At 42.9% G+C, this 13,896-nt stretch overlaps 1 protein-coding gene across 1 annotated transcript in view; it reads right to left on the bottom strand.

Annotated features, from left to right (window-relative positions):
• Positions 1-261: 261 nt before the first annotated feature.
• Positions 262-13,896, bottom strand: part of OPHN1 (oligophrenin 1) — a 195,844-nt gene continuing 182,209 nt past the window's right edge. The window contains exons 16-18 of the mRNA XM_044682887.1: positions 3,230-3,395; positions 1,313-1,363; positions 262-484 (exon numbers count right to left, since the gene is read on the bottom strand). Coding sequence (XP_044538822.1) covers positions 262-484; positions 1,313-1,363; positions 3,230-3,395 — 440 coding nt within the window. The remainder of the gene's footprint in view (positions 485-1,312; positions 1,364-3,229; positions 3,396-13,896) is intronic.

Here is a 13,896-nt window from a genome sequence, read left to right as displayed (position 1 = left end):
CCTTGAGGAGTTTGGTTTGGACCTAATAAGAAGCCCAAGAAAGCAGCTAGGTGGCTCAGTGGATTGAGAGTCGGGCCTAGAGACAGGTCCTAGGTTCCAGTGTAATCTCAGACACTTACTAGCTGTGTGACCCTTGCTAAGTCACTTAATTCCCATTGCCTAGCCCTTACTGCTCTTCTGCCTTGGAAGTCATACATGGTATTGATTCTAAGATGGAAGGTAGAGGGTTTTTTTAAAAAAAAAAAGCCCAAAGAGAACAGTCTAGAAGAGTTGAAGCACAATGATCTTCCAGTCACAGAAAGAAGGTAGACAATAGGGGATATTGTAGAAGGTGGTTATTTGGATGAGAGGCTTGGAGAGGAGAGTCTGGCTCAGGTAGAAGTTGGAGTAGGCGTCTTCTGAAGACTCTGAGATTAGGTGCCAGGGAAAGCCTTTAGGCAGCCAATCTGAGAGACCACAGAAGGCCCCCATAGTCTGTGATAGCCTATCATGACAGAAGGGAACAACGTATGAAAGAGGGAGGTGACTGACGCTACTTCTTCCATCACATCTGAAGAGCTGGCTAACTTTGCCTATACTCTTCTCGGGTCAAGTCTAAGGAGCGATCTGGGGAGTTGCCCACTCTAGGAGAGCCATAGCATCTGAGACTGAACCCTAAAATGGAGGGGTATCAATAAGAGACCCAACCTGGGCCTCCTAGGAGTTCTTTATGCTAGGGATGATGCTCCAAGGTCTGGACTCTTTTTCCTCCACATCAGTTCTGCAGGGGTTGCATCCCTGAGGACATACTCATTTCTATCCCCTTCCATTATAAGTATACAACTCCTTAAGGACTGAGGAACACAGTGTATGGAAGAACTGAATCCTTTGCCTCCTGGGGAGTCAACATAGAGCTTTTTCGGGCCCTGCAGGGCTCTTTGTAAGGGATCTCTGTGAGTCCATAAATATTTCATAGATCGCCATCTCAGAACTAGGACTGGAAGGCATCTTGAAGGCCTTCTGGTCCAACCTCTTCATTTTACAGAGGAGGAAACTGAGGCTCATGAAGAAGATGTGCCCGGGGTCACACATAGACACCTAGAACCAGAAGGGACCTCAAAAGCCATCTAGTCCAGGCCTCTCATTTTACAGAGGAGGAAACTGAGGCCCAGGGAGAAGGGACACAAAGCTAGTATCTGAGCTAAGGTTTTTGAAGCTGGTCTTCTTAACTCCAAGTCTGGTGACCACTCCACTGTAATACTGTTACGTCATTGGGAATTGGTGCTGGAGGGAAGGGGAAATCCTTGTAGGGAGGGAGTCTGTATCTTATTACCTTCCTGTCTTCCGAGAAGCTGTTTCAAAGAATCGGGTCCGGCAAGCCACCCTGCAGAGAGAAGCAGACTGTTGGCCCAGTTGGCTAGAAAACACAATCTTCTGCATTATCCAAATGCCATAATTTCCGTGACCTCATAGGTTGCTCTCGCTAACTAGGTGCTGGGTTAGTTACTCATCAATAATGCCAGAGCCAAGAACTTTCTTATTTAAATTTAACAAATGACGCCCAGGTAGGCGAGTGTATGGATTGTGCAAGGCTAGAAAGCCCAATTCCAATTCTATTTGTTTGGAATGGAGCTTTGGAAACTTCCTTTCTTCGGAGCGTCTCCCACTCTGCCGTGGGTGCTGTCCTTGGTGTTTTGTCATCGGCAGACATTTCTCCATGGCTTTAGCGTAGCAACTAAGATGACTTTTGCTCGGGGAATTGTTTTGTGTGCCTCTATTAGCTCAATATAACCTCACACTTGTTCCCCCGGAGGAGAGCACAGCATAATGGATCCACACTTAGCAAGGGCCTGCAGGTCCCAGAGTTCCCGCAGTCTGAGCCGAGCCTGGTCTAGCAGCCACACCTTTTGGGGAGAAGTCTTTGGATGGACAAGCAACCTGGCCCTCATTCAGCCAGTGATTGATTTATTAAGCACTGACTACATGCGAGGAGTGGTACTGAGCACTCCCATCCAGTCTAGAGCTGGGCCAGCTTGGAGGACCAGCCACCTCATTCTCCATCAAAGCCAAGGGCTAGAAGAAGGCCTCATTGGAGGAAGCAAAGTATTCTTATTCCCCATTTTTCTAACCAGAGGTGAGATGACCCATCCAAGGCACACAGCTAGCTTCAAGGCCAGGTCTTCCTTCTCTAAATCTTGGGCACTTCCCACTTGACCACACTAGATCTGGGTTCCTACATCAAACAAGGGCCATCAAATCCGTGGTCAAGGACTCTCATGAACAGTAGATGCTTAAGAAACCTTGACCTGGACTGCTGACTGGATAAAGTAGGAGGGGTCCCATTATATATTTCCTTTTGGAAAGAAGTGCCCGGACTCTTGTTTAGGAGAAACTTCAATCTCTGAAGACACACCCCCCCCTCCATGACTGGCAACAGCTGGGGAAGTCTGGGCCTGGATGGCTTTGAGCCCCAGGCTGCTCTGAGAGCCTGTGTACTCCCCGCTGGCTATATTTAAGCTTTTATTGGGGGAAAATATGGAAAGAATCCTTGATTTTGGTGCCAACATGAATCTGTTGTCATTTTGTATAAAACACTTCACTAATTAACCAAAATGAGGACCTTTTTTCCTTCCTTCTTCTTTCATTTCATGGATGCTGCAAACAGTGGGCCAGGAGAGAGGAGCAAAGGAAGGAAGTGCCCCGCAAACGGCCCCAGTTCCGGCTGGAAAGGCAGCAATAGCAGCTGCAGCAGCCTGGGTCAGGCTGGATGGCTCAGTGAGAGCTGTTGCTAGGCCTCAGCCCTATCCCAGCAACTGCTTCTCTGATTCCTTGGCTCTGGACCTGGCCTCCGGAGGGCCTGCCAGCCTGGATCTGGTCCTCCACCAAAAGCCTCTCTGGAAAACTTTGTTCCATTTGGTGGAATTAAATTACTTGAAAATCCAGTGGTAATAATAACAAAAATCAAAACATTTCAGAATCAAGAGAGCGTGAAACCAGCTGGCTAACCTCATCCTCCCAAAGGGGGAAAGAGAAACTGAGAAAGAGGTCTCCCTGTCTCTCTCCCCGCCCCCCCTTCCGCCCATAGAGAAGCCTCTTTCTTTCCTCCCATCTTCTCTATCTCTCTCTGAGGCCCTGGCAGAGTAGGGCCTGGAAGCTGAGCTTCAGCAACTGCCTTTGTCCAGCCTCACACAATGGATGCTGCCTTTGATTTCTCCCAGGATCCAGAAAGAAAATGACTTTGGCTACATACACAGAGGCCATGGCTTCCTGGGTTCCTCCAGCCATGGGATCTGGCTTGGGCTCTGGCTTCTGGGGCATGATTGCCCGGCACGGGGGATCAGGGGGGCGCACGGGAGGCCGAGTAATTGCTGGCTTTTCTCCTGGGGAGCGTACTTTACTGAAGCTTTCATAGTCACCTAGAAGTGGGCAAATGCAGGTTGTCAGACCTTCAAAGATGGCAGGAGGGTTCAAATAAAGGAGTAATGATGGAGTACCACCTTTCTGGGTCCCCTGGCAGACACTCGCTGCCATATCACCCCCCACCCCTATTCAGTTATTCTTTCTTTGTAAAATCTCTTTTATCTGCTCCTTTGTGGTCCTTCCAGCTCCCTAGCTCAGGCCCTTCTTGTTCCTCAACCAGACACTACAACAGCCGTCTGTCCCATGTCGCCTCTAGCCTTAGCCCCCTTCCAGTTCATCTTGCATACACTGCCAGAGTGATTTTTCTTTTGTTAAAAGTTTATATAATTAATTTAGAATATTTTCCCATAGTTACATGAATCATGGTCTTTCCCTCCCCTCACCCAATGTCCTTCCCATAGCCAATGCGCAATTCCACTGGGTTTTACATCTGCCATTGATGAAGACCCATTTCCATATTATTGATATTTGCTCGTTTAGAGTCTCCATCCCCAATCATATCCCCATTGACCCATGTGATCAAGCAGTTGTTTTTCTTCTGTGTTTCTCCTCCCACAGTTCTTCCTCTGGATGTGGATAGCGTTCTTTCTCATAAGTCCCTCAGAATTGTCCTGGATCATTGCATTGCTGCTAGTAGAGAAGTCCATTACATTCAATTGTGCCACAGTGTATCCGTCTCTGTGTATAATGTTCTCCAGGTTCTGCTCCTTTCAGAGTAATTTTTCTAATCCACAGCTCTGATGCCATCACTCCTTCTGTAGAAACACCATTGATGGCTCCCTATTACTAAGCTATCAAGTTTAAAGCCTTTCCCACATTGGTCCCCACATGACTTTCCTGCATCAGAGTCTTTTGTTCCAGGCAGGCCGGGTTCCTCACTGGGAAAAGATGCCCTCAGTTTTCTCTAGTCCCTAAAGCAGATCCACTTAAACTCTTACCGGAAGGTCCAGTCAGGTTCAGGGGCCAAGATGATCTAACGCGAATGAGAAACCTAAGGCCCTCAGGATCTATAGATCTTTTACAGCATCAAGGCCCACTGTGCTAAAACTTCCTATTTGTGTGACAATAAGGAGACGGGGGAGAAGCTTGAGAATCTTTGAGATGAGGTGAAAGAAATGACTTGTCCAGGGTCATACAAGCTACTAAGTTTTGGAACCCAAGTCTTATGTTCTTTCCTCTATCCTAGCTACTTTCTGCTCTGGGTCAAATAATTCAACTCCTCCCTTGGTTCTTGTGCCAAAACAGCTTCTTACCTTGTGTTCAAGTCCAACTAATTGAGCCTGCCTTATCCTGGCATGTTCCTCAGATGTAGGTCCCAGGGTTTTAAGACAGAGACCTTGACTTCTACTGTCCTCTCCAATCCAACCTCTGTAGCACTGCCAAACTGTTATTTCTAAAGCACAGAGCTGACCATATCACTTCCCCCCTTGAAGAAGCTTCAAGAACTCCATTATGTCAACTACCCATTGTTCTTATTTGCCATTAAAGACTCCAATTTGCCTTTGTTTGATCCAGTACTTTCCTTGCTAGACTCAAGCCCCAGCCCCCTTCTATTTCCTCTTTCTGCCCCTTTGTACCGTTTCAGTAAACTGTGTAAACTCCAGTAAAGTCCAGTAAAATGGAGTTGATAATAGTACCTACCTAGGGTTATCTGAGGGTCAAATGCTTTGGAAATATTGAGGTGGTAAATAAATTCTACTTGTGGTTATTTCTTAAAGTGGGGAAAGGGAGGGAACTCCTCTGAGGGTAACAACTCTGGGGCACAGGCCTTATTCCCGTCTCTATGTTCTCTGGGCGCTGTCAGTGCAGGCTTTCCCTCCACCCTTTCTATCTCTGCTTGTTACCTTTCCATTCTTCTGTCTCTCCCCTGTTTTCTCCCTTTTTTCCTTTTTTCTCTGTTTCTCCATCTTTCTTCTTTCCTTCTTCCTTTCCCTCATTTCTCTTTGCTTTTTTCTCTTTCTTTTTAGAAAAGGGGGAAGATTTCCCATGTGTCTTTCATATTGGAGAGAGAAAAGGAGAGATTGGAGAGTGGAAAGGAGAGAGATAAAAGATACAAAGAAAAGAGAAAAAAGTAAGAGCAAAGAGAAATAGAGTAGAGAAAAAGAGAATAAAGAACGACCACTATCATTCTGTCTTATAAGGGAGGAGAGACTATTAGAGAGAGGAAAGGAGAGAAGATGGAGGAGAAGAGAAGAAAGTAAACAAAAGAAGAGAATAGGAGAGAATGGGGAGGGGAGAAAAGAGAATATGAAAGACAATATAGCCGAGAGGAGAGAAGAGACTGACAGAAAAAGAGAATATGGGAGAAAGGAGGAGAAAATATTAGAGGGGAGAGGAGATGAGAGAATATGGGGGGAGAGAAGCAATATAAGAAAGGAAAAACATAGAGAATAGGAGAGGATGCGGCTTTCTGTGTTTTAGCTGTGCTATTCAATCATTTACCTATTCTATATTTTTTCTATCTGTTTTCTATTCATCTAACTTCTGTGCCTATGTGTTATATATTTTCTATATATCCATCAATGTGTTTTGTTCTATCTCTTCCATCTATTCTATGTGTTCTACCTGTTCTGTGATCTGTTCTATGTTCTATTTATTCTATGTGTTCTTCCTATTCTATCTTTAGTATCCGCATGTTCTATTTGATCTCTGTTCTACCCATTCTACGTGTTCCATTTCTTCTATATCCTCTACTTGGACCATCTATTCTAACTGCACTATTATCTATCTTTTGTATCTGTGTTCTATCTGTTCCATCTATTCTGTGTGTTCTATTTGTTCTATCTATCTGTTCTGTGTGTTCTATCTATCTGTTCCATCTATGCTATCTGTCCTATTTTATATCTATTATGTGTGTTCTATATTCTATCTGTTCTACCTTTTCTACCTCTTCCATCTATTGTGTTTTATCTTTTCTATCCTATGTGTTCTCTCCATTCCGTGTGTTCTCTCTATTCCGTGTGTTCTACTTCTTCCATCTCTTCTATGTGTTCTACTTGTTCCATTTATTCTACCGGTTCTATGTTTTATCTGTTCCATCTATTTTAGCTGTTCTGTTCAATGTGTTCTATCTGTTCTATATATTCTACTTCTTCCTTCTATTCTAAATGTTCTATCATTTGTATCTCTGTGTTCTATCTATTATGAGTTCTATCTGTTCTCTGAGCTCTCTCTTCCATCTATTCTATGTGTTCTACCTATCCATCTTTATATTCTGTCTGTTCCATCTAGTCTATCTCCTCTGTGAGCTCTCTCTCTTCCATCTCTGAGTTCTCTCTCTTCTATGGGTTCTTCCTATTCTATCCATCTATTTTTCGTATCTATATGTTCTATGTCATCTCTCTGTCCTAACCAGTCTACGTGTTCTGTGTTGTGTCTAATTTATCTGTTCTCTGAGCTCTATCTTTTCCATCTATCCTATCTGTTCTGTGTTCTCCATGTTCTATGTGTTCTACCTCTTTCCTCTATTCTGTTATATATTTTGTATGTGTTGTATTTTCTGTGTTCTATCTATACATTCAAGATTTTCTTTCTATTCTATGTCTTCTCCCTCTTCCATCTATTCTAACTGTTCTATTTTTTGTGTCTGTCTTCTATCTGTTCTTTGAGTTCTAGCTCTTCTACCTATTCCATATGCTCCATCTATCTTTATCTGATCTGTGAGCGCACTCTCTTCCATCTCTGTGTTCTATCTCTTCTATGACTTCCTACTATTCTATCCATGTCTTTAGTATCTATATTTCTATCTGATCTCTCTGTTCTAACCATTCTACATGTTCTATCTATTCTATGTGCTCTCTCTGTTCCATGTACTCTACATCTTCCACCTATTCTCTGAAACTGTTCATCCACCTTTTGTATCTGTGTTCTATCTGATTTATGGGTTCTTTCTACTCTGTGTGTTATCTATTCCATCTGTTCTGTGAGCTCTCTTACATCTGTGTTCTATCATCTATCTTTAGTATCTATATGTTCTATTAGCTCTAACTTTTCCACCTATTCTATAGGTTCTATTTCTTCTATCTGTTCAGTGTTCTATCTATCCTTCCTTTTTAATGTGCTCTACATCTTCATTATATTCTAACTTGTTCTAACTATTCATCTCTTTTGTATCTAGTTGTTCCATCTGATCTCTTCTATGTATTCTAACTTCTATTCATCTATCTTTTTATCTACGAATTCTGATCTGTGTTCTACTCTATGTATTCTAATCTATACATCTATGTGTTCTATCAGTTCTATGAGCTCTCTCTCTTCTATCTCTTCTATGTTTTATGTGTTCTTTGTTCTATCCATCTACTTTCAAATATGTATTCTATATGTTCTATCTATTCTATGTGTTCTATCTATCCATTCCACATGTTCTATCCATTCAGTGTCGTCTATCTGTTCTATGATCCCACCTCTTCATCTATTCTATCTGTAATGTGTTCTCTTTGTTCTACATGTTTTACCTCTTCCATCTGTTCATCTATTTTTGTATCTCTGTTCTCTCCATAAATGTTCTATCTATTCTATGTTCCATGTGTTCTATCTATCCATTTTTTTCTACGCATGCTTTCTATTCTATGTGCTCTGCCTCTTCCATCTACTCTAACTTTTCTAACCATCTATCTTTTGTATCTATATGTTCTATCTGATCTCTGTGTCCTAACCATCCTAAGTATTCTTTCTATTTTATGTGTTCATTCTTTCCATTCCATGTGCTCTATCTATTCTTTGTATTCCATTTCTTTTCTCTATCATTCATGTCCTATCTGTTCCATCTATTCTGTTCTGTGTTCTATCTGTTCTATGTCCATCTAGTCTTTGTGTTCTATCCATTCTGTGTTCTATTTTTTCTAAAAATCCATGTATCTGTTCTGTCCTATGTGTTCTCTATCTTTTGATCTATTCTGTTTTATGTTATATTTGTTCTATCTATCCATCTATGTGTTCTATCCATTCTGAATGCTCTACCCCTTCCATCTCTTCTAACTGTTCTATCAATCTATATATTCTATTTGTTCTATGTTCTATCTATTCTGTGGTGTCTGTTCTATGAGCTCCATCTATTCTGTCTGTTCTATGTGTTCTATCTATCCATTCCTTTTGTTCTAATATTAATGTTCTAGATGTTCTGTCTGTCCATCTATTTATCCATGTGTTATATGTATCCATTTATATGTTCTATCTGTTCTATGTTCTCTTTGTTGTACCCATGTGTTCTATTTCTTCCATCTCTTCTATGTGTTCTATTATATGCCTTCTGTTTTTATCTATCCGTCTATCTCTTATTTCTATGAGTTCTATTTCTTCTATCTAATCATCTATGTTTTCTGTCTGTTCTGGGTTCTATCACTTCCAATTACCTATTCTATGTGTTCTATCTTGTCCATCTATTCTATCTGTTGTGTTTTTAACATTCTATGTATTCTATTCTCTCTATTCATCTACCTATTCTATATGTTCTATCTCCCTTATCTATCCATCTATTCTATGCATTCTATTTATGTGTTCTATCTCTTCCATCTACCTACTCTATCTGTTCAATGTGTTCTATCTGACCTACTCGTTCTATCCATCTACCCATTCTGTATTCTCTCTCTTTTATGTGTTCTCTCTTCTATCCATTCATTTATTCAATGTGTTCTAACTCTCCACCTATTCTAATTATTCTGTTCTATATGTTTTAGATATCCATTCAATCAGTCCACCTATGCATTCTATAGATCCACCTATTTGATTTCTTCTACTTATCTGTTCTATGTTCTATATCCAGCTCATCTATCCATCTCTTCTATCCATGTATTCTATCTAATCTGTTTCATGTTTTCTACCTATCTGTATCTTCTATCTGTTCTGTGTGTTCTCTCTATCCATCTACTCTAGCTGTTCTGTGTTCTATCTACCCGTCTAATCTATCCTACATTTCCTGTTTTGTGGCCTCTCTAATCTCTCTATTCTGTTTATCCATCTATTCTATGTGTTTTATCTTTGTGTTCTATATTGTGGTATTCTGGCTTCTAATCTACTCTGCTAGATAGAACACATAGATGAATAGATAGAACATATAGATCAGCTAGAACACAGAATACAAATGATTAGATGGAACAAATAGAAGATAATAATACCTGTAGATCTTTGTCCCAGAATTGTTGTAACCCTCAAAGGTATTTCTTCTCTGTCCTCTTCTCTCCTTCTTCCCTCTCCCTCACTTTTCCCACTTTAAGAAATAACCACAAGTAACATTTACTTACCACCTCAACATTTCCAAAGCATTTCATCAATATCTCATTTGACCCTCGGCCCTAGGTAGGCACTATTATTATCTCCAATTTACAGATGAGGAAACCAGTTTCTGTACAAAGTCAAAGTTCTGAAACCAGTCAATCTGTACAAAGTGGCAGAAAGGGGAACCAGAAGGAGGCTGGGGTTTGAGTCTAGCAAGGGAAATACTGGATCAAACAGACAAAGGCCAATTGGAGTTTTTAATGATAAACAGAACAACGGGTAGTTGACATAATAGTCACTGAAGCTTCTTGAGCGGGAGAGTGGCATGGTTAGCTCTGAGTTTTAGAAACAGCTGGGTGGCTCAGTGGATTGTGTAAGTGTTAAAATTAATGGCTTGGCTAAATATATGAAAATTATAAATTTTTTATTTATAACGTAGAGAAATACAAAAGGGTAGAAAAGACATTAGCCTATCTAACTGAATATTGTTCTAGTTCAGGACTTGTTAACCTTTGATCAGAATTAAACTCTCTCCAGAAGACAGGAAGGGAAAACCAGCCATCCACTCACCCAAGACAATGACTGGAGCTGGAGGTGACTCCTGAGGCTGACTTTTTCTGAGTCACACTTCTTCTTGGAGTGACTCTCTTCTTGGAGCTCATTCCCTCCTAGCCTCCTTCACCAGCCTCCCTGCTTTTATGGTGGTTTCCTGTCCCTGCCCCTTTTCATGGGGCCAATGACAGTTTCCAAATTGTCTAAGTTGTCACCTTTGGATTCACACCTTTCTGAGTGTGTGAACTCTTCTTCTCACCTAGCATCAAGTAAGGTGGGAACTCACTAAGTGGTTTTCAAGCTTCTCCCACCTAGTTCAAGTTTGTGTTGACTCAAAGATATTGCCAACCAAAGTGTTCACTCCAACTAGGCAAAGAGAACAAAGGATTCCCTTTTATAATTAGGAGCTAGGCTGGAGATAGGAGGTCCTGGGTTCCAATCTGGCTTCAGACACTTCCTAGTTGAGTGGCCCTGGGCAAGTCACTTCACCCCCATTGCCTAGCCCTTACCACTCTTCTGCCTTGGAGCCTGTACTTAGTATTGATTCTAAGATGGAAGGTGAGGGCTTAAATAAATAAATAAATAAATAAACACATAAACAAACAAACAAATATATACATATTAAAAATATATATATATATATATTAAAACCCTGGGGCCTATGTCTGGGGAACATGCCAGGATAAGACAGGTTCAATTAGTTGGACTCGAACACAAAGTAAGAAGCCGTTTTGGCACAAGAACCAAGAGAAGAATCGAGTTACTTGACCCAGAGCAGAAAGTCGCTAGGATGGAGAAAAGAACAGGAGACCTGAGTTCCAATACTTACTAGAATCTATTCTCCAGGCAATCCTTACTTTTCTAGCCTTACCTCACACTAGTCTCCCTCTGATGTTCTATGCTCCAGGGAAACTCAGCTATTTGCCCTTCTCTTATCTCATCTTCCCCTTTCCCATGGGCCTTTGCTCATTCTGTTCCTCTCCCTGAGATACCATCCCTTTTCTCAGTCTCCCTCATACCTCCTTCCCTTTTTTGGAATCATCCTTTAAAAAGCCTCACCTCGCCTTCCTTAGCCATCCTTAAAAACCTACCTCAAATGCCACCCAGTAGTTGGCAGGCTGTGGAGGGCTTGAAATACCAACAGAGGCGTCTGAGCTTTTTCCATAGAGGTGACTGGTTCCAGCAGGGAAGTGACGTCCTTGCCCCAGTCCTCTCCTGGGGTGACAAGGTTTCCTGGCCCCCTCAGACTTTAGCGTCTCAGTGTCATTGGTCACTTGAACACAGAGCAGTGTGCTTTGGACAGCCAGGGACCCAGGACAGACAGTGCCCTCTGCGTGCTAAGAGGCTAGAAGGCAGCCGCCCGGGACGTGTGAACTGAAGGAGAGGCAGAGCTGAGGCCCTAGTCTGGAACGTCCTGTTTCCCTGGGGAGGTGGCAGGGTCTCGGTCACTTTGATGACCCTGCTGGTTTAGAGCAGAGGCCGGAGAGCAGCCTAGCGGCAAATGGGCCCGCTCTGAAGACTGGGGAGGCCACGGCTCTGCCCAACTCTGCTCATTCGGAGCGCCCTCTGCTTGGGCAATTGATGCTAGGAGTGATCTTTGCAGCAGCCCATCTAGAAGTATTACAAGTGGATTCATTCTTTCAATAATGGCTCGTGCTGTGGTTTTTATAGATGGGCCGTGACTGTCCATTAGCCACATTTCCTCGTTTAGACTCATTATGTTTTAACAATCCACCAAGGCTGGTTTTCCTGCCTTCCCAGAGCAGACCACTGAATGGTTCTATGGGGACAATTAATTGCTGAGAGAGAGAGTAAGTCTGGAGGTGTGGTTTCAGGAGGGGGGCTTTGTGGTTAGGAGAAAAGGGAAAGAAGATGGTTCTGGAACACTCTAAGAGGCCACAAGGGTAAAGAACAGCCCCGCTCCAGGAGAAGGACTGGGGAGAGAAGGACCACATGATGGAAAGACTTGGATTCTAGGCCCCGTGGCCCCACTAGGGAGCTCTGAGACCTCGGGCAAGTGACTTCACTCCTCCGGGACACTCTTGTTCTAGGAATGTTGGGTCATTTTTCAGGCGGGTCTGATTCGTCGTGAGCCCATTTGTGGTTTTCTTGGGACTGATACTGGAGTGGTTTGCCATCTTCTTCCCCAGGCCATTAGACAGATGAAGAAACTGAGGCCAAGGGGGAAGTGACTTGTCCATGGTTCCATAGCTAGTAAGTATCTGAGGCTGGATTTGAACTCGGGAAGATGAGTGGCCCAGTGCCACTCGGCTGCCCACGAATAGAGGGGAGAATGACAGCATTTCAGACCAGAGTAGGCCAGCATCCAGAGGCAGGAAAAAATGGGGAGAGCTGAGGTTGCATTTACAGAATCAAAGAATATAATCAGATTCTTTGAAATTCTTAAAGGGCATTTGGAACCGTCTATAGTCTAACACTCGTTTTACAGAGGAGGAAACTGAGGCCTGCCCAAAGTCAAACAGCTAGGAAGCAGCAGCAGAAGTAGAATGCAAATCCAGGTCCTGCCAAATCTCTTCGCCCTCTCTTACAGACTTCCAAGATCTAGGCCGAGGACTAGAGTAGCAGAGGCCTACAGGAGAGGCTGGGGGAGGCTTGAAAGAGGAGGAAAGGAGTCCATTAATATTCTGCAACTATAAAGAAGTTCTGAGTTCTGAAAACCACAATAAGGACCTCCAGCAAAGAGATTTTCACTTCCTCACTGAAGCCAAATCCTTGGGGGGAGGGGGGAAGGGAGAGGGAGGGAGGGAGAGAGGAACAATTGCTGTAATCTGATTATTGTCAAATTCTCTCTTTCAGAGCCAGTCCAAGGCCTTCCTTCTCCACAAAGCCTTCTCTGCCTCAAAAGCCTGGACACTTCCTTTTCTTTGGTCATAGACTGTTCCCTCTTTTGCATCTAAATGAAAAACATCCATTATGTGTGTCTGTATAAGAGACTCTGATTATATGCACAATGGAAGAAGCCTTTAACCAGAAAAGGAAGTGGGCTGGCAATGCAAGAAGAAGGAGAGGGATGATGGAAGGACCATCTGAATAGCCACACAACTGGGAATGAACCAGAGGAAGGTCTACAGTGTTGCATATTCTATGGAGGGGAAGCAGACAGCATGCTGAATGTTCCTTTGAAACTGGGAAGCATGGGCCCTGAGGCCGAATCCTGCTTCAGCCACTCAGCCAGGTCCTGGGGCCTCAGTTTCCTTCACTGAAAAATGGAGGATTTGGACTAGATGGCCTCAGAGGCCATCCTCTGAATAAATTCAGAAAAGGGGACCCAGGATGGAAAGAGAGGAAAGGAGGCGAGACCCGGTATCTGTCTCCCTTTGGGGAGAGTAGCCACACCAACTGGGACACAGAACTTTTCAAGTATTGATACATACACACTCAACTATCTCCTCACCTAGACTATAAGAATAAGGGCAGTCTATAACCCCAGAAGAGCCTAGCATGGCAGGACTCATAGACAAGTGTTCCATATATGCTTGCGGGACAGCTGGGTGGCTCAGTTGATAGAGAGCCAGGCCCGGGAGTCCTGGATTCAGATTCAGCCTCAGAAATTTCTTTAGCGGTGTGACCCTGGGCAAGTCACTTCACTCCCATTGCCTAACCTTTACCACTCTTTGGTTCTAAGACACAAGGTAAGGCTTTTAAATAAATAAATAAATAGATAGATAGATAGATAAATAAATAAATAAATAAATAAATAAATAAATAAAT

Source organism: Gracilinanus agilis, chromosome X (genome assembly GCF_016433145.1).
Source record: "Gracilinanus agilis isolate LMUSP501 chromosome X, AgileGrace, whole genome shotgun sequence".
Classification (NCBI taxonomy): Eukaryota; Metazoa; Chordata; class Mammalia; order Didelphimorphia; family Didelphidae; genus Gracilinanus; species Gracilinanus agilis.
The sequence above is the reverse complement of the archived record's forward strand: the minus strand, read 5'-3'. Positions and strand labels throughout refer to the sequence as shown.